Source organism: Acomys russatus, chromosome 10 (genome assembly GCF_903995435.1).
Source record: "Acomys russatus chromosome 10, mAcoRus1.1, whole genome shotgun sequence".
NCBI lineage: Eukaryota > Metazoa > Chordata > Mammalia > Rodentia > Muridae > Acomys > Acomys russatus.
The window spans coordinates 57820945-57845568 of NC_067146.1; the positions used below are offsets into that span (position 1 = coordinate 57820945).

Genomic DNA, 24624 nt, shown 5'->3' on the forward strand with positions numbered 1-24624 from the left:
TTACTAATTACTTTAAAAGTGCACTCAACCTTAAATATCAATAATGATAAAGCATCTGTGCTCTCCTGTAACTAGGCAATGCTGGTTAAGCTATTCACTCAAGTTTACTGGCAATTTCCTCTACTTCAGTGAAAAACCACCTCCATCTTACTTTTTTAAAATGAGACGGAGAAGGGAGACTAGGCCTATTGCTATTAATGAAGAAAAAAAATCTAGATTCTTTTTGATCTAGTTAGTGACTGTCACTTGCTTTTGCAGGCCGAGTACACTGCAAGGCATATACTGCATTGTCACTGCTGAGACTGAATTCACCATGCCCCGCGTTAAGAAAAGGGCAATGAACCGCCCAGGTCTCCCACACATGAAGTTGTCTAGCATGTTAGCACCCAAGTAAACCCTAATGAATACATAAGGTTAAAAGGTATATAAAATCAAGTTGAAACTACTAGAAACTATGGAATTCAGGAAAAACATACAAGAGTTGGCAAACAGTAATAAGCAGCAGAAAATTTAGGCTGGTGAGCCCCAGGTGACACTGAGCAAAGCACTATCTCTAGAAAAATACTCAAATCTCATGCAATTGCCTGTCTCTAAAGATACATTTAATTTCATAAACCATGGAAACTTAAGCATGTTTATACATGCAATGGGAGAAAACACATCTTCTTGAACTTACTTATGGAATTCATTACTAAACTGCTGAATTACTAGAAACCCAATCACTTTAACACAAACTACCACCAAACAAACATTAGTTCTGAGGGTTACCCTGTCTCCAAAAGCAAATAAACTGTACTTCAAAATTAAAAACAAAAGCAAAAAACAAAGTAAGCTACCTACCTGGAGCTCACTGGCTAGAAGCATATTTAGCCCCTGACAAAACTCTTAAGTCAAATAAATTAACCTGGATAACTTTAGTTTTTTTAAGTGCATGAAAATAAATTTCTAGCCAGGTGTGGTGGCGCACACATTTAATTCCAGCACTCAAGAGGCAGAAGCAGGCAGACTGCTTGTGAGTTCAAAGGCTAGCCTGGTCTACAAAGGGAGTCCAGGACAGCCAAGGCTACACAGAGAAAGCTTGTCTCGAAAATAACAAAACCAAAACAAACAAGAACAAAGTACATTTCTTCAAATTAGACATTAGTACTAAACTTTTGAAATGACAACTGTAACTACAAGTCAAGTGGCATAGCAAAAATTAAAACCAACCCAAGCTACCATTAACTTGTTTAGAAATAGCAAAATCAGGGGCTGGAATTATAATTCAAGCTCTAAAGATCTTAGATCTTCTGAACTGGGTGGGAATCTGCACTCTCTCATATCTCAAACACTCTCCCCCCATGCCACCAAAAAAGGTAACTACAAGATGCCCTACCTCTACAATTTCTTCATTATGGGCAAGTGGCTTACCAGATACTTTACCCCACTTTGAACAAGAGTTATTTTAAGAGTAGCATACTTAATGCATACATAGAAGTAAATAAACTTTTATTTTAAAGGAGCTCGTACATTCGGGCCTGGGATGATACCCTAGATCAGGAAACAGCATAGACAGGGCATAGCTAACAAAACCTACTTGCACTTAGGAAAGCAGCCACTGATTTATCCCAACAAACCTGACAATTTATGTTGAAGAAAATGCTTGGTGACAAAATATGTGTCCAGGACACATAAATCCCTAGTACCTCAAGCCTAACAAGTGGTTTTGCCAATGCAGATAAATTACTACGGCTATTTAGTAAGGTACTTTACTGTCTTGTTAGTAGGCATATTCATCAAGGCATACTAGGAGTCTGGATTCTGGGCTTTTAGTTGACGTGGACATATGACATTCACATCTATCATTTACATATTAATTCCACTACAGTTACAAAGGTTTGGGGTTGAATGCATTTCTAACCCTTTCTTCTACTGTGGTTGTAGCTCAGCAACTTGCTCAGGATGAACAAGGCCCTGGATGGATACCATCACCCACGTAGGGGGAATGGGGGAAGCACAACTACATATGTCATAGGTATACTATACCAGTTAGCCCCGTGTCGGCAGCCCGTCTACAGATATACCTGCATGGTCTTACCTTTAAAGTCAACATCAGTAAGGTTCTTGCAGCTTCACATTTTTAATTTTTAATACCTGGTTATTTCACCTGCTAATGCTCTAAAGACATTTTTAAAAATTCAACACAAAATACTTGCACTTCACTTGCAAACTCTGTGTAACATTTTTCTATTTTATCAGTCATCTCTAGTAATTATAAAAATATCAATCAGAAGGAATATGCAATAATCTCTCCAAACCCATACCAAAAATAAACCAAATACAACTCTAGAAATTATGTGTCTTTAACTGAGTGAAATGAACTGCAGTACCTGCTGGTACATTTAAGATCTCTCAACAAGCCCAAATAGTATCCAACTAATAGGCTACACCAGCCATTCAGTCCAAGCTGGAAATGTCCCCTGAAAGTTCAATCGACACTGTTTACATCAAAAACATTCCAACAGCTGTATCTACTTTTGAAATTACTGTGCTAGCTTCCTAAAAATTATAGGACTCAGCAGGCTTGTCAAATAAAAACCTCACATGATATCTAAACACCCAAAAATATTAAAAAGTATCATTATTTTGGGAGTACAAAGAGATCAGAAAAGGGAAGTCAAGAAACATATAAAGGCGCTCCCATTTGATTCCTTTTATCTTTTAGGAAATGCCCATGAAAATAAATTGTTATTTTCAACAGAAAGTTTACAATTAGCTCTTGACACAAATTGATCCTGAAAGGAAATTCACAGGTATCAGACAGGACTAATGAACCAACTTCTTCAAATTCAGCCTACTTTGAAAGTTTGCAGTATAACAAATGTGGCTATGTGTTTTCTAGTGAAAGTCAGTGAGTAAAACTTGTTTCTAAGAGCAGGTGTTTTCTACAGCATGTTGCTGGAAATCTGTATTTCTAAAATATGAATTCAGATACTTGAAAGTTTAAACATACTGACTTAAGGGTGCATATGCTACAAATCTCATAGGACCTACATGGACTAATCCTTGCCTCTGAAAAGCAGGTATCTGAAACATGTGCAGCATCAATTAACAGCACAAGTCTATATAAAAAATAAAATAAAAAATACCTTTCCAAGCTGTCATTACTGACAACCAGATTAATAAACTGCAATTAAATGAATAAATGTACTATATAGTATCTTTTAGATGTATACTTGAAAACCAGCCATCTAACTAGCAAATAAGACTTTTAAGATCTCCAGTAGTTTTATAATCACAAGAGGTTAAAAATAAAACAAAAACCTGACAACTGATACGTCTTAAAGCTTTGAATAAAACTCCTTTCCTGCTTAATAAATGTGAAGGAAAAAATCTTAGAAAAAAAATTGTTTTAAAAGAAAAAAATTCTGTGTATGCCTCTGTTCAAAGAATCCATCAATACCTAATTTTCTAATGGAGGAAGTGGAAACTGATATCTAACATTTTGTGTGCAACATTTATCTATCAACTCATGACCAAATCATAGCAGATAGGAAGGTCATAAACAGGATACTTGTTTTCTATTTTATGGATGGTGTTGCTGTTCCAAACTAAAGGTAAAGCTGGCTTTGAAATACTAAAAGTTAAGATACTTTTCTATCTCAGCACACTAACGAGTACCCTTTGGTTTTTATAAAACAAGAATAAAGATTGATTATGGATAAAACCCACACCCACAAAACTATCTCACAGGCTATATATCTATCAACAATAATTGGCTTACAAGTTCCAAAGCAGTGTTTAGTTTTACTTTTAAAATGTGGAAACCACACATTTTTAAAGTAAATATAGGTGAATCAGGTATAATTCGAATCTAATAAACCATGCAGGAGCCAGAAGTTAATAAACCAATGTGTTTTGAATTTGTTCAAGTACTGCCATTTCTGTAGAAAGATTTAGTATATATCAACTATCATAAGATGGGGTATGGGGGCCCCCAGAATATTTCAACTCCCAAATGAAAATACAGTTAAAATACATAGTGGTTAGTATTCCACGCAGCATAAAATCTACTCAGTCAGAAGTATCCATGTCCCAGCTGACCATGTGTGGAAATGCAAAGCAGGTATTAAAACCAGTATTATGTCCAATATTTAAAACCAGGTTGTAATTGAAGAAACATCTAAATCCTTAATTAAAAAACACAAATGAAGTGAAAGCTTTAAACTGGTACACACTGTTCACACCTATATTTCAAGTTTGGAAATGCATATTTGCAAGCAGCAATACAAAAGTATTCATGAAGAATGCATAATCTCTGAAAATTATGAAAACATCCCTGCTACCAATACATTTCTAAATACAAAACTGACTAACATTTGTTACTTCTGTGTAGCTAGAGAAGTTCGTTTTCAAAACAGATAAAATTCAGTCTGTAGGTGTGAATGGTATGAATGACAGTCTTTTTTTTTTTTTTTTTTTTTTTTTTTTTTTAATTCTTAGTTGTTTGGGATCCTTAAGCATGCAAAAGCTTTGAACAGGAGGGTCCACAAAGGAACCAGTGTTGTATTATGGCATCCAGTTAGGCCAGAGCTGGGAATGCCTCTGGGTCATCTACATCAGGAGCAGAAGCACTTGACTAGAGAGAGGGAAAAAAAAACAAAAGCAAAAAATTAACCACAATTCTCAAATCTTGGAAATAGTCTGCGTTTAGACACTGAAATCTAGAAAAAAAAAAAAGTCTTCATGTTAAAACACGTCATAAAATAGATCAAAGCTTTTACTTTAAAAACAAAATTATAAATCCCAATAAGACTACATATATTTGCAATGAATTTCTCTTCAATGAACTAACTACTTTAATTATTTGACTTGCTGTGAACTATACACAGGGCTTGTACATGCTAGATTAAGTGTTCTACCACAAAGTGATACATTCCCCATCCCCAGACAAGATTTTGTCGCTTCAGGCTACCCTCAATTTCATGATGTCTCATCTTCCGAGTGCTGGGATTATAGGTGTGTGCTACCACACCAGGGTTACTTACAACTTCATATTAAGTAGATTCACATTCCAACATGTGGGTTCACACTTCTTTACTAATTTTAATTTTTCACTTGGCAACATATAAGTGTTATCAATATAAAGTCAGTAGGTAATTATTTAATTAGCACATTCAATATTAGAAAAGAACCAACTATTTATATACAGCCTGAAAACATTGAAAATGCACATATATGTAAAATCATCCTCTATAAAGAGTCAGGAAACTATCACTGATGAGAAAACCAATAGCATTGCCACTACACCACTATACACAGAAAGACTCCTAAGAAACAGGTACAGCAGTGGTTTTCACCCTGTGGGTCACAATCCTTTGTGTGGCAATGACTTTTTCACAGGTGTTGTATTGGACATCCTGATACAGATTTTACATCATGATTCATAACAGTAGCAAAAATAGTTATGAAGCAGTAATGTAAATAATTTTATGGTTGGTAGTCACCACAACATGAGGACTGTATGGTTGCAGCATTAGGGAAGTTGAGAACTACTGAGGTAAGGCTACTTTTAAAAACAAAACAGCCAGGTGTGGTTTGGGCATGCCAGCATGATCTACTAAGCGAGTCCGGGACAGCTGAGGCTACACAGAGAAACTCTGTCTCAAAAAACAAAACAAAATAAAAAACAATTACTGAGCCAGGTGTGGTAGTGTAGGTCTTTAATACACCTGGGTGGTAGACACCAGCCTGGTCTACACAGTGAATTCCAGAACAGGTCAGTTGAAAAGTGAGACATAGTCTCAAAAAGATAAAAATAAAGGGCCAGGAGCAGTGGTGTTGAGGGAGGCCAGCCTCGTCTACCAAGCAAATCCAGGACAGGCAAAGCTACACAGAGAAATGCTGTCCAGAAAAATCAAAAGGCATTACAAGTAAAACAGTGAGAAGTTAAGGTTATCCTAACACTCTCCTAGCAGGCAATTGTGATTTCAAAATCAACTCCATGGGCATCTATCAAAAGTTCACATTTTAAAAATGTTTTGGGGTGGGCATGATAGCAAAGACACACAAATAAACTCTTTGAGAGGGTAAGGCCTAACTGCACATTTGGACGGCCTGATACAGCACTGATAAACAAAGATTAACACTGAATTCCACTTCTTTGTTGTTTTTTAAGACAGGGTTTTCCTGTGTAGCCCTGGCTGTGCTAGAACTTCTTTTGTAAAACAGGCTGCTCTCAAACTCAGAGATCCGTCTACCTCTGCCTTCTGAGAGCTGGGACTGAAGGCGTTTGCTACTGCCACCCAGCTTGAATGCCACTCTTAAATCACAGAGTAGACTAGCGTTTCAGGGAAACTTTTGTAATCCTAAAATTGTTCTATACCTTGATTTATTCAGTAGTGAAGATACATTTAGAGTAAAACAGCACCCTGACAAGCTCAAAGTAAGAACTCAATAGTATGGTTAGTTCAACTCACTGGCAGCACTATTCTAATCATTAAGGTACTTTAAAAAATAAAGGGGGGGGAAAAAAAAAAACCTAACGCTAGGCGTGGTTAGCACATGTCTTTAATCCCAGCACTCCCGCGGTCAGAGGCAGGCAGATCTCAAGTTCAAAGACTGCTTGGTCTACATAGTGAGTTCCAGGTCAGCCTAACTCCACAGTGAAATCTTGTCTCAAATGTTTCTTGGAAATAAGTTATTTTTCTTTAGTTCTGCTAATCCTCCACTCTAAAATATCTCGCCAGTAATCTCTTTTAAGTCCTAAATCACTTCAAACAAACAAAAAAAGCCATCTTAAAATTACCTTATCAGTCCTGCTGCCACGGTTTGGACGACCACCACGCCCACGTCCACCACGTCCTCCCCTGCCACCACGTCCTGGGCGACCTAGATCTCCGAAATTGATCTCCAGTTGGGACGTTATATCATTTGCTGGCTTCCGGAAATGATGGTCCATAACTGAATCTTCAGCATGAGCCTAAAATATTAAATGAAGGCTTTTGGGTAATTAATATAAAGGTAATACTGCAAAATTGCTAAATGTGCTTTCTCCTAAAGACCAATTACCAATCCTGTACTTTGTGTGAATTAAAATATATCCACCACCATCTAGCTCTACAGATAATAAGCTCATGTGTGGCTCAGGGAGTGACCTTGAAGAATTAACTTTCCTTTATCGCAAATTCCTCTGAACTGCAGATGAGACCAATAGTCCTTGTTTAATGGCATATAACGTAAGTAACAAGTTTTCACTCTAGTACTCAACCTTTCAGCAGTGAGTCTATGTGATATTTAAAACAGGTCCTTCAAACTGTGATTCCACTGTGAACCCCTAATGATCTTTGGATAAAAGGCATGCAGTTTCTTCTAGTGATAAATCTGGGGGGTTTTTATATTCTTTCAAACTAGGACCACCTACACAAGACTGAATGTACAAATTACTTCAGTTTTGTTGTTTACATGCAGTTATAGGTTGAACAAGCATGCCTACCTCAAATATCAACATTTTTGAGGGTACCATGATTTTCAAATTAGGGACACTGCAAATATATCAAAACCAGAAAGCTGTCTGGTTTCAAGCTTTTAAGGCAAGGATTTTTCATCCTTCATTGTTCCTCCATATAAATTGCTTCAAGTCAAACAATGTAAACTTTACATAAGGGACTCCTGGGATTCACTAAAAAGACTTTACTAATAAAGTGTTAAAACAAAACTAGCATCTTTATATATAAGCTACATGTCTTAGAATGGAAGAAAAACCTTAGTATCACTTAATGCCTGATTTTTATTATAGATGAAATTGCTTTTAATCCCTGGCTTAAAAGTTTGCTTTACACTAATCAAAGTTGGCTTTTTCTTATTCTTAATGCACATAAAATCTATTTTTGAAGGGTAATGAATACACTGTCCTTTCTAGTTACCTGAAAGATCACAGCTGTTATTGCTGTAAAACAAAATGAACATTCTATTTACATTCATTTCTATATACTAATATCCAAATTAAATTCTATCCCTTTAGATATAACTCAATTTTAAAGGCAATACAGTTCTTTAAATATAAATTTTAAGGAAATCTAAAAATGATAAATATAAATTACAAAGGCATTAGGTAAATTAAAAACCACTTTTATAGCTTGTGTTTTTATCTGGGTATAAATGTTTGGTATTTCAAGGAATTAATGTCATTTATTTTCTAGAGCACAGAAGCAAAACAAGCTCAACTGAATACATTTAAATCTGGATCAGGGCTGAAGAAATGGCTCAGTGGTTAAGAGCACTGGCTGCTCTTACAGAGAACAGGGGTTAAATTCCCAGTATGTACAAGGCAGCTCATAACTGTCTATGACTCCAGTTCCTGGGGATTTAACACCCTCATGCCTATGCATATAAAATGAAGTTAAATAAACCAGGCAGTGGTGGTGCGTGCCTTTAATCCCAGCACTTGGGAGGCAGAGGAAGATGGATGGATCTCTATGAGTTCGTGGCCAGCCTGCTCTACAAAGTGGTTCAGGACAACCAAGGCCACACAGAGAATCCCTGTCTCAAAAAACTAAAAACCAAAGCAAAAAATAAAGAGTTAAATAAATTATAAATACATAAAATAAATGTTGATAGGTTTACTACACAGAAGTTTTGATGCTCGGGGCACTTTCCTAACTTTTAGGTTGACTTTTAGAATGTGGTGACACCAAACAAACCCACTCACTCATCTCTAAGAGCACCTGGAATATCAACTTACACTCATCTCTGCTGTCAGTAGTGATTCAGTTTACATCACATTATTGTCATATAGGTAGTCTCAATGTGAAAGTCCATATTCACATCACAAAGGCAAAATTTATGAACCCAGAGTAGCTTGATAAAGAATGTCAAAAGTTTCACATTTTTCAAAGCCAACCATGTATTTTATAATTTTCAAAAATTGCAAATCATACCTTCTTACTTTATATAGCAGTCTCCAATATTTACAGAAGATATTAAAATCCAGGAAACGCCTGAAACCAAAGCCTACAGTTCCTATATATGAACTAATGGGCAAGTAGTGCACCCAATGAAGGTAAGATACAGTTGTAAACCAATGATTCACACCATCAGTTTAGGAGAACGCTAAGCCTCTACCACACTATTCAAAATGGAATGCAACTTATGAATTTCTACAACTTTCTATTTAGTCTTTTTGGACCTTAGTTGACTTCAGATTAACTAAAAACAAGACAAAAATCATACATAAACAGGACTGGTGTAGTTTTCTGAAAAGTTCTGGTAAAATATTTCAAATTAGAACACACATATTAATATACTGATGAATTTTCCTAATATTACAATTAGATTTATCATATTAACATAGATTGCTATTTTAGGTGGAAATTTCTACATTGATTTTTAGAGTTCCATCAGGATGTCCATCTATGTTGTTCTACTTCTACGACACTAACAATCTTAACTGCAAGAAAAATTCATTCTAAGCCGGACATGGTGGTACATGCCTTTAAGCCCAGCACTTGGGACATAGAAGCAGTTGGAACTTTGTGAGTTCAAGGCCAGCCTGGTCTACAAGTGAGTCCAGGACAGGCAAGGCTACACAGTTTAGAAACTCTGTCTCGAAAAACCAAAAAAGAAAAATTCATTCTAATGAAACAGACTGTACTTTTTAAGACTTGACATTTAAGGGCTGGAGATGGCACAGCAGTTAAGAGCAGTGTTTGCTCTCCCAGGCGTCCTGAGTTCAATTCCCAGCAACCACATGGTGGCTTACAACCATCTATACACTCTAATGCCCTCTTCTGGAATGCAGGTATACATGCAGATAGATCATACACATAAATAAACAAAATCTTATTCATTTTTTATGTATACAGTATTCTGCTCACACTGCACACCAGAAGAGGGCACCAGATCTCATTATAGATGATTGTGAGCCACCAAGTTGTTGATGAGAACTAAACTCAGACCTTTGGAAGAACACAGTGCTTTTAACCTCTGAGCCATCTCTTCAGCCCAAATGAATCTTTAAAAAAAAAGGAGAAAGAAAAAGAAAACACAATGACTTGACGTTTAAGACAATTTCCTCATTTATGTTTTTATAAAGTAAACGTTAAAAACCATCCCTCCTCTAAACCAATTCTATTTAACCTCAATTCTACTTTACAATGTTTCTCATATTGGCCTCAGCCATTTATATGTCCAATAAACCAAAATGCTACGGGTTATGACTCAATAACAGAAAATGTGCATTATGTTTGAAGCCCTAGGTTCATGCCTCAGTATCAAAAATAAGTGGGTAAACAAAACCTTATTCAATCTTGTAATTAGCCAGGTAGTGTGGCACATGCCTTTTATCCCAGCACTTAAACAGAGGCAGAGGACAAAACCTTATTCAATCTTGTAATTAGCCAGGTAGTGTGGCACATGCCTTTTATCCCAGCACTTAAACAGAGGCAGAGGCAGGTAGATCGCTGTTAGAAATCAGCCTGGTCTACAAAGCGAGTCCAGGACAGCCAAGGCTACACAGAGAACCCTGCCTCAGGGAAATAAAAGAAAGAAAGAAATCTTGTGAATTATAGGCTGCCTAACATTTAACTTTACCTTGTGATGACAGAACTTGGCATGAATAAATGCATGGATCAAAAAGGTCAGCAAAAGCTGCTAGGGAAAAATAATATGAGAAGTAATGTGTTTGGGTAGATTCATATTTACATAAGCCTTAGCCATCAACATTACTCTCAAATATTTACATTCATTTCCATGTTTCAGAGATAAAAGAAATTATAATTAGTCTTTATAAGACACCATTCCATAATAAGGAAAAATACTAGCATTTTGTGAGTTCTGAATATTTTTCTTTCTGAGAAAGTTATCTACACTAAATAAGCCTAAAATAAAGCTTAAAAGTTATCCGTATTGGCCTAGCCGGGCAGTGATGGTCCATGTCTTTAACCCCTGCACTTGGGAGGCAGAAGCAGCTGGGTCTAAGTTCAAAGCCAGCCTGGCCTACAGAACAAGTTCCAGGACAAGTTCCACAGGAAACCCAACTGTGAAAAAACAAAGTTATTCATATAAAAACTAAAACAAACATTATAATTCAAGTCACATCTGAACAGATTTAAATAATTTTAACTTTACCTCTTCACTTTTTGACTTATGCAGAACAAATCCCTTTTTCCACTGTCCGTCAGCACCTTCATTTGGTTTTCGGATATTAAATTCTACTTTTGCTCGGTCTTTATTCTGAATAGCTTTCCACTCATCCAAAGTCATCTCTTTTGGACCCTCTTCCTTAACCTCTTCAACTTCATTCTCCCTGTGAACAAGATATTTAAATTTTATGCCTGATGGCTGATACTAACTTATAGGAAAATATTTGGGGGACTGAAGAGATGGCTCAGGTTAAGAGCACTCACTGACTTGGCTATTCTTGCTGAGAGCTGTGGAGCAGTTCCCAGCACACAGGATAGCTAGCTCACTACTCCCTGTAACTCCAGTTCTAGGAGACCACAGCCTTCTTCTGAATCCCTATGCAACAAACAAGCAAATGGTACATACATACCCATAGGCAAAACTCCCATATACATACAGCAAAAATGTAAACTATGTGCGCATATACATAATTGTTATTTATTTATATATTTATATTCCAGCATATAAAATGATTCCCAATTTTAACTTTTCCAGTTAAAATATAGTTTGCAGCCAGAGACTGCAGCACAGGGTGTGCAAGTTTTATATGGCGAGTATATTCTAAACTCTATTTTAACTGGAAAAGTTAAAATGGGGGGAGGGGGGGAATCGTCTTACATGCTGGAAAATATGATATATAAAATTACAATAGGATACTCTGTCAGTACTCTATTAGTAGATTTCAAGAGTGAAATTGTAGCTTTCTCTATAACCCAGAGACCACCATGCAGCATGGTAGAGATGAGTCCATTTGCATACAGATTTTTTGAACAAATTATGCTATAATATCTACCTTGAAACATTATTATTAACCCATTAATACACATTTCTTTGATACAATACTTTAAACTGTACCATCTTGTGTGACTAATTTGTATATTTTCTTCTAAAGCAGTGTATGCAGTGCACACAGGTGTTCACTTGCGCTTGTGCACACAAAGGCCAATATTGGCATTTTCTCTAATCATTCTCTGCTTTATTTTTTGAGACCATGATCTTTCACTGAAGCTAAAGCTAACCAACTGGCTAGGCTGGCTGGCCCATGAGCTCTAGAAAATCCTCCCACCCCCATTAGGAGAGGTAAGGTTGGTCAGGTGTGCAACCATGCCTGGGTTTATGTGGGTGCTAGAAAGGTCTTGAGACGTGAGCAGCAGTTTATTTGACTGAACCATCTCTACCCATGTTTTCATTTCAATAAAGGGGGCCATTATCTGATGTTCTAATTTAGCACTCAAGCAAAGAATAAAAACTTCATTCCTACAAATCTGAAAGTCTATGTAATTCCAACTCTCAAACCAACCAACCTCTAACATATGGACAGGAAGACTGAGGTCTCACTAGTAATGGACTGTCCACAAAAACAAACTGGTCTCAATATTAATACCAATATAATTCCCAGACCTTAGCTATTGTAAGTATCTGTTCCCCTTTCTATATCATGCATAGCCTAGGAACCTATTATCTTAGTCTAATTCCAAATGTCACCAAACAAACCAGTTGCTATTTTGGGAGCTCTGCTTCTTCCCAAACATAGCAAGTGATTTAGTTTAACATCACTGCTAAAATATATTTATATAGTTCTTTGTATTTGGACAGATTCTATCTTACAATTTCCTGGAGCAAATTTACTTTCAATCTTGACGGGACATTATTGAACATTAAGTATATCAAATCATTTTACAGACAGAACGAAAGCTCACCAGTTCTAACAGTGAACCCTACAAATAAGATTACATTTGGTTTCCGCATGCTTGACTAAGATCAGACTACTCTGAGTGGTGAGCATCATCTTCATTAGAACAATTACTTCAATTGCTCCTGACCAGAAGAATCCTTTTTTCCCCCAGAGACAGGGTTTCTCTGCATAGCCTTAGCTGTCCTGGACTCACTTTGTAGACCAGGCAGACCTCGAACTCACAGCGATCCACCTGCCTCTGCCTCTGAGTGCTGGGATTAAAGGTGTGTAGCACCATGCCCAGCCCAGAAGAATCCTTTCTAATAATCCATGAATGTATTTTGTTCTGAGAAAGTCTTTGAGGATCACTCTCAAAATGATTCACATTTGTGTAATAAAAAAAAAAGCCAGGCACGGTGGGACACGCCTGTAATCTCAGCACTGAGGAGGCAGGTGGATCTTTGTTGAGTTCGATCCTGGTATGTAAAGCAAGTCCAGGACAGCCAAGGCTACAGAGAAACCCTGTCTCGAAAAACCAAAACAGATTCACCATTAATCCCTATATGTTTATTCCTCCAAAGTAATACATTTCATATATAATATGAAATATATTATAAGTTCTTTTGTTGCTGTTTTGATATTTTTCAAGATAGGGTTTCCTTTTATGGCTCTGCCAGTCCTGAAACTCTCTATAGATCAGGCTGGTCTCACATTCAGAGATTCACCTGCCTCTGCTGGGATTAAAGGTATGTGCCACCATGCCCAGCATAAATTCTCAATATGTTTTTTAAAAAAAAAAAAATCTGAGCTGGAGAGATGGCTCAGCCGTTAAAGGATAGGCTCACAACCATAAACATAAGAGTTCGGTTCCCAGCACCCAAGGCTGTCTCTCCAGCCACCAAAAAAAAAAAAAAAAAAAAAAAAAAAAGTTAAAAAAAAATCCATTCACATTTACTTTTATATATTCCAGTGATTGTTCTCCTTGGTCCAACAAGACCACAAAATACAAGTTTCCACTCATCAAGACTTGCTCAGGCAGATTTCTGTGAACTTGAGGCCAGCCTGGTCCAGGACAGTCAAGGCTACACAGAGAAACCCTGTCTCAAAAAAAAAAAAAAAAAAAAAAAAAAAAAAAAAAAAAAAAAAAAAAAAAAGCAGCTGGGCGTGGTAGTGCATGCCTTTAATCCCAGCACTCAGGGAGGTAGAGGCAGGCCAGCCTGGTCTACAAAGTAGGTCCAGGACAGCCAAGGCTACACAGAGAAACCGTCTCAAAAAAAAACAAAGAAAAAAAAAAAGATTTATTTAGTTATTGTTATATATATGTACACCTGCAGGCCAGAAAAGGTCGTAAGATCAACTTAACAGATGGCTGTGAGACACCATGTGGATACTGGGAATTGAACTCAGGACCTCTGGAAGAGCAGTTGGTGCTCTTAACCTCTGAATCATCTCTCCATTCCCCAAAATAGCAGTTCATATTTCTTCTTATTCCTTTTTTTTCCCCCTGTAGCCTTGCTATGTAGCCCAGACTGGACTTGGACTCTTGATCATTCTGCATCTACCACCTAAGTACTATTTATGGCCTTTATTACCATGTCCAGCTACCAGCACTATTCTTTTGGAAGAAAGTTTACAAAGACAACTCCTTCTCTGACTGATCTGATGTGACCTGAGAACAAGTAACAAGACAGAAAACCTAAAAATGAATCCATATATTTGCGGCCAATTGATTATTTCACATTACAATTCCATAAGAACATACACCAGACAATGACAGTCTTTTCAATAAATGACAGTCGGAAACCTGGGCTTGCTCCTATGCTCTGTATAAAAACCAACTCAAGAGGGCGTGGTGGTGCATACCTTTAATCCCAGTGCTTGGGAGGCAGATCAAGACCAGCCACCTCGTGTACACTGTAATTACTAGACAGCCAAGGCTACACACATACACAGAAACCCTGTCTGGAAAAAAACAAACAAACAAACAAAAGAAAAAACAGAAACAAAACAACCAACTCACCAGTTAAAAAATGTAAATGGATTGAATGGTGAGTGGTAGCCCAGCACTACAGAGAGAAGCACTAGAGAAGAGAGGCAAGCAGACCTTCTGAACCAGCCTGGTCTACTCTAGGCCAGCACTGTAAAATAGTGAGACCCTGTCTCAAAAATCAAACAGGACTTGAAAAATCACTCAGCAGTTACGGCCAACTCCAAGTATAGATCTAATGACCTCCTCTGGCCTCCATGGGTACTGCATGCACATCATGCACATACACAGAGTTACAGCATCCAATAATAACAAATAATAGCCAGGCATGTTGGCGCACGCTTGTAATCCCAGCACTAGGGAGGCAGATGGATCATTCTGAGTTCAAGGCCAGCCTGGTCTTCAAGGCAAGTCCAAGACAGCTAAGGCTACACAGAGAAACCCTGTCTTAAAAAACAAAACAAGAACAAACAAACAAAAACCAGTAACAAAGTTCAAAAAACAGGAATACTTCAGGAGAATGGGTCTAGCCAAAGACCCTGAAAGGTAAGGAAAAAAAAGAAAAGGTGATCAATGGGATTACATCAAAGACAATGTACACAGATGGAAGAAAATATGTAACCCACTCAGCAACAAGTGACTAACAAATGCAAACAGCTCAACAATAAAAAAGCAGTCTGGCTTTTAAAAAAATTAGTAAATGAGGGCAGACCAGCACTTGGGTTTTTTTGTTTTGTTTTTGGAGACAGGGTTTCTCTGTGTAGCCTTGGCTGTCCTAGACTTGCACTGTAGACCAGGCTAGCCTCAAACTCACGGGGACCTACCTGCCTCTGCCTCCAGAGTGCTGGGATTAAAGGCGTGCACCACCACCGCCGCCCAGCCAGACCAGCACTTGGAAGGCATAGTTAATCCAAAGTGAGTCCAGGGCAGCCAGGGCTGTTACACAGAAAAACCCTGCTGGAAAAACCAAAGAGAAAGAGAAAAAGGAAAAGGTGTGTGTGTGTGTGTGTAAATGATCTAAGAAGCCCTTTCTCAAAAGAAATACGAATGGCCACATTATATGTAACTCAGATGGTAGTGCACACCTAGCACATGAGGTCCTAAAGTAAGAGTCCTAGCAATGCAACGACATGACTGGGCACACCTGTAATCCCTGCACTTGGAAAGGATCATAATTAAGCAAAGTGATTCTCCAGTCAGAGCTACATGAGACCCTGACTATCAAAAACAGAACACTATCAAAATCACAGTGGGATCATATCGTCCTAGTCATAAACAGCTATTAACAGAAAGAGAAATAAATGTTGATGAGGATGCAGAGAAAATATTCCTCCAACAATATCAGAAATGTACATCAATACAGCCACAATGGAAATCAAAGGTTCTCAAAAGAATAAACACCTAGAAATACAACAATTTCATCATTTGAAATATAGTATGAACTTAACTTTTCCTGGGTAGACATGAATAAACATATATATGCTCCACATGAAGCACACACAAGTTAAATTATTCCACCCTCATGGTGGACCAATGAGTTTCATTAGTTATTTATAAGCATATGGGTAAGGGTTTTTTTAACAGGCACACAGGAAACTAATGAGCAATAATACCAGGAAAAAAAGTTTTCACCCATCCGTTAGCAATCATTATAGCTCATACATACTCAGAAAAGGCAGGGTCCTCAGACCACATGGCAAGCCCCACGTGAACCAGCATTAATTTAGCAGGAACTGGTTTCAAGACAGTAGTGTGCATGTCATGCCCAGTAGATCGAGTTTCACAACATATCTAAAGGAAATAAAACCAGTATGCCAAAACACACCCACAGCCTGTTGTTTACTGTAGCACTGGTTGACAGTCCAGGGGATCCAACACCCTCTCCTGGCCTCTGTTACATGAATGCAGCGCACTTAACACACGTGCAGCCAATATTCATATACACCAAGCTTTTTTTAAACGACACTTCTAAATTCTTAGAACTTAGAATCAGACAGAAATTTAATCCCGAGTTCCAGGACAACCTAAACTACACAGCAAGGCAATGCTAATGAGATAAAAACTTTCTCACCATTGCTTTTCATAGTTTCAAGTAATTTTTTTCTGATTAGGGCTAAAGGCTTTACTTAATATACGTGTATTTCCCAATTTCACAGGTTTTCTGTGTAGCCTTGGCTGTCCTGGACTGGCTTTGTAAACCAGGCTGATCTCATAAGAGATTGGCCTGCCACTATCTTCCTGAGTACTGGGATTACAGGCATGTGACACCACGCTTGGCTTCCTTAACCTTTATAAGGTGTTTGAAAACGGCATAATTATGAAGCTAACAATACATCAGGCACGGTAGTATACTCCTAAATTCTTAGTACTAAGAATCTGAGACAGGAGAATCCTGAGTTCCAAGACAACCTAAACTACAAAGCAAGGTAATGCTCAAAGCAAGAGTCTTATCACACAAAACCACTTACTTATTTTCAGTGTCTGCCACTGGGTGCTCTTCACCTTCAGGTGTTTCCTCAGTCACATTTGATTGATCCAAATCACTGCAATTATAAGATATTTGTTTCTGAATGTATTTGGGAGACTCTCTAAGGAAAGAAAGAAAAAAGAAAGGCATCTAGGTCCATTTACATGTAGCCAAAAGTCCTTTATACCAAAGCAAAAACTTTTACATTCTTATGTATTTCTAATTTAATTCTATTTCTACTAATTTTATCTCCAGTAGACCTCTAGGAGAAAACAAATCATTGTATACACAAATTAATTCACAATTTTAAAACAAGGCTTTTAAAGTCAGACACAGCAGTAGAGGCCTGTAATTAACTACATAGCAAGTTAAGACTAACCTTGACTACAGAAAACCCAATCTCAAAAAAATCCAAAAACAAAAACCAAGAGGGAGGGGGCTGAAGAGATGGCTCAGTGGTTTAGAGCACCTCCTGCTCTTCCAAAGGACCAGGGTTCAATTCCCAGCAACCACATGGCAGCTCACAACTGTCTGTAATTCCAAGATCTGACACCCTCACATCAATATGCATAAAATTTAAAAGTTCAATAAAATGTTAAAAAAAAAACAAGAGAGAGAGAGGGCTTATCAAATTTGCCAAGAACAAAACTACAACATGATGCCAGTAGTTCTACTACTCCCAGGATCGTCATAACAGGGGCTTCAGGAAAATTAGTATACATCCATTATCAAAATAAAACGTTAATATACGTAAGTATAGAAAAACTGTTCATTTAACATAAACTTATCCCATCAGATACTATAAGGTTAAGGCCTAGAGACAGAACATCCATTCAGGAACAATATTTAAGCATTATCCACTAGTAAGTTACAGTTTTGGTTTCACTGACATTATTTAACTTTATAAAAAAATCAGAATACCAACGTTAATTCATCCTTGACAGTTCCCCAGTTGTGAGATCCGCTACCTCCACGTTTGTCCTCATGTTTCAGGCCACTGTAATGTGAAAAAGAACTAACAAAACTGAGTTAACATTATACTCTTTAGTTCTAGAAATTCAAATTTTGTTTTTATTAAATAAGCACATCTAAATTTCAAGCATACAACAATCAATATAAGACTTACGATCTATCACTTCCACTATGCCTATCAAATTCACGTTTGCCACGAGAATCAAATCCATCGCCTCGGCCCATTCCACGTCCACGGCCTCCTCGACCCCTTCCAAGACCACCTCGGCCTCGGATAGGCCGTTCAATAATCGGTCTACAAAGAAAAAATTTTTAATTATATCTCTAATATTTCCAGAAACTGGAAAAACCCACTCTAAGCTCAAAAATACGTTTATTGGCTCATAACCCAATAATTTTTTAATTTTAACTTTTGGTTTTTTGAGACAGGATTTCTCTGTATAGCTTTGGCTGTCCTGGACTCGCTTTGCAGACCAGGCTGGCCTCGAACTCACATCAATCCGCCTACCTAATACATAGTGCAGAAAACTCCAACTTTATTTCTACTCATATACGAGAGATTTAGAAATTGCTTTGCAAGAAAAGCACTGCTGTTAAGACACATACACTGACTCACACTGCATGTTATACTGTTTTTCAGCAATAGACCTAAAAACTATCATCACATGTAGCTTTAATATACTGTGTAAGTGAGAGCCAATAAACTCATTGACTGGACAGAGGAAAGAAAAGAAACTGGCCATTGACTTAATTAAAATATTTACTATTGAGAACTAATTTAAAACATGTTACCAGAAATGTAAATACAACACATAGTCACAATTATCTGAAATACACATAAGTAAGGCCTCCAACTACTACCTGGCAATTATGCCCAATTTATAGCTTTACACTGAGATCTAACGATAAGGTGACAAAGCAAGAAAACCTTGTTTTAAGCTTACCTATCAACTGAAAATTCACCTCCTTCACCCTTTTCTTCAAGTGGCTTTTCAAATCTTCTTTCACGAGGTGCTCGCCTTTCTGGTCTCCTATCAATTATTTTCCCATCACCTTGAAGTTGTTGATCAGGTCTTCTTCCAACTCGCCTTATTCCTTATGACAAATAACCGGCATAAGCAAATAAATCATTTTTATAACACAAAAACTTGAGATTATTAAGGTTGATGGACTATGTGTAATACAACATTCTTACTCAACAATAATCGTCTCAAGCTTCAGCTACAACTAGTCTGTAACTGACACAGAAATCACTGAATACCATTATCCTTTCGTTTCCAAGAAGTCAAAGTCTCTTACAACAGAAATTTAAACTGACAGATATTTCAATCAACTGATATATTTTTGGCTTTAAAAGCATCAAAGCTAATACCAGTAGCCATTCTTAAATAACCAAAAACTGGATATCCATTAAACATGCCCCTCAGAAGAATTAAATTCACTGTATTATTCTATATAATCTGGAGGGGAAGGCAATAGAGACCTCTTCATTCTATAAAATTATAATTCTGAAAAGAAAACAAAAGCCACTTAGTTCTATGAAGCAACTCCCTAATTTAAAATAGCCTTTTGAGCTAAACAGTCCCTATAACACTAACACTAAAAAGAATGGCTGAGACAAGGTAGGTGTGCAAGGTCAAGGCCACTCTAGATTACAAAGAGACCGTGTCCCAAAAAAGAAAATAGAGCTATTTAACCAAGAAAAATACCCACCTTCCTCAGACCTGAAACATTCAAAGCCCAAGTATGGGTGTACACATAGCCCTACACATACATATATGTATTTCCAAATCTATGTTTAAACACTATTTTGTAAGCATTAGGAAATACTTCATTATTAGTTTGTATAGAAAGCCTTTTTCAGCTGGGCATGGTGGCGCACACTTTTAATCCCAGCACTCAGGAGACAGAGGCAGGCGGATAAGTTGAGTTCAAGGACAGCCTGGTCTACAAAGAGAGTCTAGGACAGCCAAGGCTACACAGAGAAACCCTGTGTGAGGGGAGAGCCTTTTTCTAGGTCTGCTCTTCAGTATCTGCTTTTAATGCATCTTCAAGAATTAGTCACAGAGAGGCATTCTTTTAGCAGGTATATACTAAGGAGACTGTGACTATAGCTTATTACCAGGGTGTCAATATCATGCAAAGCACAGAGTTCGGTCACAGGACCCACCCACAAAAAAGAAAATAGAAAGCTCATGGCACCAAGTGATATTTAAGGCATTGACTAATTCTTCTGGTAATATAGGAAACTCACAAAAATAAACAAAAAATAAAAATGAATTATTGGTAGTCTTAAGGACACGTTCATAGTTAAAGCACGCCTAACATTTCAGGTAGAATCAAAAAAATAGCTGAGAAGTCATTTTTGTAAAATATTAAGTAATTCTAAGAAAATGGAACACCATCAGTATATCTTTAACTATAGTCTTAGGGTAAATGTGAAATTCTCTAATAAAACTCATTCTCTGTACATTCTCAGGACAAGCCCTAAATGTAGACCTTAGACCAAGACATTTACATATATTTCATCAGAAGTATAGTGCATTAGGGTGGAGCTATGGAACCAGCTCAGTCCTTGTAATGATAACCAAGCTAAACACACCCAAAGAACAATGGCTTGCTTCCCCACCCAATATTCAGTATGAGGCCTACTTAATCAGGAAAAAAGTGTATTAAGTACATCAAGGAGTTGGGAGTGTAGCTGGGTTAGAGCTGCTTTAGTCTAGTTTGGGAAATGTGGGGGGTGGGGGTCTATCATTATCACCACACAAAAAGTAAATTCACCTTATGGAAATGATACTTTTTAAAAAATGCAAGCTTCTTTTACTGTTCTCAACTCTACTTGAGTTCTTAATTGCACTAATATCCAGGGTGGGCTAAACCCAAAAATCTGCTCTACACTAAATGACATTTTGCCAATTCTCAAGTTCTTCAATAAACAAAAGCTACAAAATTTATGTAAGGAAAATACTACATTCCAGTATTGTGTTATTGAGACACAGGACACACCATTTTTAGAGGTAGGTACTTTGCTTACAAGTCTACCAACCACCATCCAAGACACAGCACGACTGGCATTTCTATTCTAAATCCGCCCCTTTTGTATATCAAAGCAAGCCTGGTTTAAGGATTGGGGATGTGGGTGGCACAGGTTTTCCTTATTATGGACAAGTTCCTGAGTTCAATCCCCAATACAATCAAAAAAGATTTCTGAAATACTAGGAGAAAATGTTGACCACTAACAGGAGAAAGTTTTCTGAAGGACTTAAGTAAATGACAAACTTGATCCTGGCTATAAATAAAATGCCCTACACTTATGACTTACAATGTTATAAGATCATAGATTGGCTGTGTGATGAAAACTAAGTTAATTTATAATCAAGCTTCATGCTTTAAATATTTTTAATGATTTCACCTAGCTGATGTGTCTTATTTAGACTCAACTCTTTTCGTATACTTTCTTCAATTACAGGCATCAAGGAGGTAAATTTTAGCTGTTTAAAATACACCAGCCAGTGTTCCTTAACACAGGAATGAAATGCCTTATTCAAGTGTGTGTGTACTGTAAAGCTTAATCGGGTGAGTACCTCTGCCCAACTGATATTTTCTAGCACTTCCAGACTATGTTGTCCCTTCCAAATAACACAAGAATTCCTTTTTTTTTTTTTTTCTTCCCAATCAACTAGGTACTGGTTGTTTTACCCCAAGCTTTATGAAAAAAAAAAAAAAAAATACCCCTCGCCCCCCCGCCACCCCCCCAAAACTAGCACAACCTAAGGCGAAACAATTCCTTTCATGAGCACGTGGCAGTAAGAGGCAACTTTATCATACAGTGGCAACTTTTACAATTTACAGGTTATGTTCTTTCTACACCCATTTGCTATTTATTGATTATATACTTTCCTCCTCTTTGCCTTTTCACCCACAGTAAGCCAGTAATGAGCAAGAATGCAAAACTCAAAACAACTCTGAAACTTCCAGTGCCCTGGGAGAGACTATTAACCTGACCACGCTTCACGCACGTGTGAAGGAAACGCTGCAGACTTTACAGCGCTCTGCTGCAGGGACGTGACAGGCTGGGCACTGATTTCACCCGAGAGGCAAAGCAAGAAAAGTGCTAAGACCCGGGGGCTTCAGAGAGCTGGAAGGCGGCTTCTGATAAAGCTCAGTATTCATTGAGAACCCCTTCTAAAACAAGCGGGGCCAAACTCCTCTCCTTTCCAGCAGTTTAAAACACTCCAGTAAGTAAGTTACAGTAAGTGTAACACAAAAGCGAAAGAGCGCAACAAAACACACACACGTGGGACCCAAACAGCACCTTCCTCCACTCTACCAGTGCCCCAAACACAGACAGCAGCCTTCTTGGAAACTCCGAGCCTTTCCAGGAGGGTCCGCGCCATTGTGGGACAAGATGGCAGGGGCAGGTGCCCGGAGAGCAGGCACCGCACACAGGAGCACTCCAGGCAGGAAGCAGTGCCCGCGCTGCTCCCGGGGCGCGGAAGAGCCAGCGGCGGGCGAGCGCCCGGCCGGAATCGGCGGGAACGCCGGGGACGCCTTCTCGGAGCTCGCTCAGGCAGCCCGAGGCGGGAAGGCTCCCACCGAGCCTGCTGGCGGCGTGGGACACGGGGACCAGCCACGCTCCCCAGCACCGTGGGGGGTTCCGAGGGCTCCGCGGCCCCTCCAGCTGCACGAGCAAGCGGCGGCGGCGGCGCACGCCCCCATCCTGCCCGCCAGCCCGGGGCTCCCCACCGCCTCGCCCGGCTTTACCTTCTTTCTTAAGCGCCACCGGCGGCTGCGTCTCCTCCTTTTTGTCGGCCACGCCGACGTTGGGGGGCAGCGGGTTCTTGCGGTCTTTCTGGGACTCTTTACGCAACTGTTTGCCCGCCGCGTTCGAGTTGGTCTGGGCCGCGGCCTGAGCTGCGCTCTTGGCCCCGGGGCCCCCAACGCCGCCCCCGCCGGCTTCTTTTTTCTTGTTCTCTGCTGCCTTCAGCACCTCGAAAGGGTCCGATTCGTCGTCAAATAGCTGGTCGAATCGGTTGGTGACCACGCAGCCGAAGCCTTCCTGTAGGTGCCCAGGCATGATGGTGGCTCGGCGGCGCGTTCCTCCACGGATTGCAGCGGACCGCGCCGAGCCAAAAGCGCCTGCTTCAGCTCTTCCCACAAGATGGCCGGGCCGAGAGAGGGGGGCCGCCTTCTCTTCCGGCGCCAGGCACACATCCGGGAGCGGCCTACGCCGCACAGCACCATGGGGCATGTAGGCCACAGCCGATTATCCCGTGGCGACTGTCTACTCCTGAACTACCACTCCCGGAGTGCACCGCGCAGCAACTCTTCGCGCGCGCCTGAGAGGCGGGATCTCATGGAAGGAGAGTGCGGCGTGCTCGGCGAAGGTGGGGAAGCGTGTACTGGGCGGAGTTCTGCCACCTGCTCTTGTCACCCTCAAACTCTCGGTCTTTAGCTATCCCTGAGAACAGGAAAACATGAGTGCGTCTTCTGCTCGCGAAAGCGTTCTCTGTCTTTGGTTTCAGCCACTCCGTCTCCGGCCGAGGACTTTCTCTACCTTTCTGGGAGGGTCAAGGTGACTCCCAGACCTAGTAACTGGAGCCTCAAAAACTTCCGGGGGGGGGGCGGCGGCGAGGTGCCACACTAGCCCCCCGTAGGTTGCGGCCGCCCATCCGCACATCGCTAGCTGTCGGGTTTCCAGAGCTTTCCTCCACCCTTCCTAGTCACCCGAGACACGTCGATTTAATTAATGTGGAACGGAATTTCAGGTTTGCTCTCACTGAGATATGAATTTGGATGGCAGACCGAATCAAAAATACGGATTGAACTGTCTGGGTTGCGCGCCTTTTCCGGTGATTGCTACCATGCTTCAAGAGCTGTTAAGCCCTGACTGCTATACTGGACGCTCGGCAAGCCTCCAAATGGCAGTGTTTGTGGAAACGCTTTCTAGAATCAATCCGATTAATTGATCCATCAGTATCTGGCCACCCAAGACTTAGAAGATAGTGGTATTAGTAAAATGTGCTCAAGGCGGTGGTGTTGCACGCTTAATCCCAGCACTCTGGAGGCAGGGGCAGGAGTTCAAGGCCAGTCTGGACTACAGAGCAAGTTCCAGAATAGCAGAGGCTACACAGAGAAACCCTGTCTCAAACCCCCACCCCCGGGAAAGATAAAATGTGCTCAAGAAGAAATGTTTTATAGTACTTTGAATATTATGTGTGAAAGGAGAAAAGTTAATCCAGATAATTAATTTAGTAATTTCATGAAAACGCTGACAATTGCCGGATGTGGGTGGCACATGCCTTTAATCCCAGCACTGAGGAGGCAGAGGCACGCAGATTTCTGTGAGTTCGAGGCCAG

The 24624-nt window shown here is 39.4% G+C and overlaps 1 protein-coding gene across 4 annotated transcripts; it reads right to left on the minus strand.

Moving 5' to 3' along the window:
• Positions 1-4442: 4442 nt before the first annotated feature.
• Positions 4443-23452, minus strand: Serbp1 (SERPINE1 mRNA binding protein 1). Of its 4 annotated transcripts, none has more exons than XM_051152240.1 (8): positions 23029-23452; positions 19206-19356; positions 18416-18556; positions 18215-18286; positions 17291-17365; positions 11107-11284; positions 6788-6961; positions 4443-4618 (listed from the first exon to the last, which is right to left on the minus strand). In XM_051152240.1, the coding sequence occupies exons 1-8, from the start codon at positions 23339-23341 to the stop codon at positions 4562-4564; spliced, it is 1161 nt and encodes a 386-aa protein (XP_051008197.1). In that variant the 5' UTR covers positions 23342-23452; the 3' UTR covers positions 4443-4561. The 4 variants fall into 4 exon arrangements, with proteins under 4 accessions (XP_051008197.1, XP_051008194.1, XP_051008196.1 ...); XM_051152237.1 differs by having other exon boundaries at positions 17291-17410; XM_051152239.1 differs by having other exon boundaries at positions 18215-18304.
• Positions 23453-24624: the final 1172 nt, after the last annotated feature.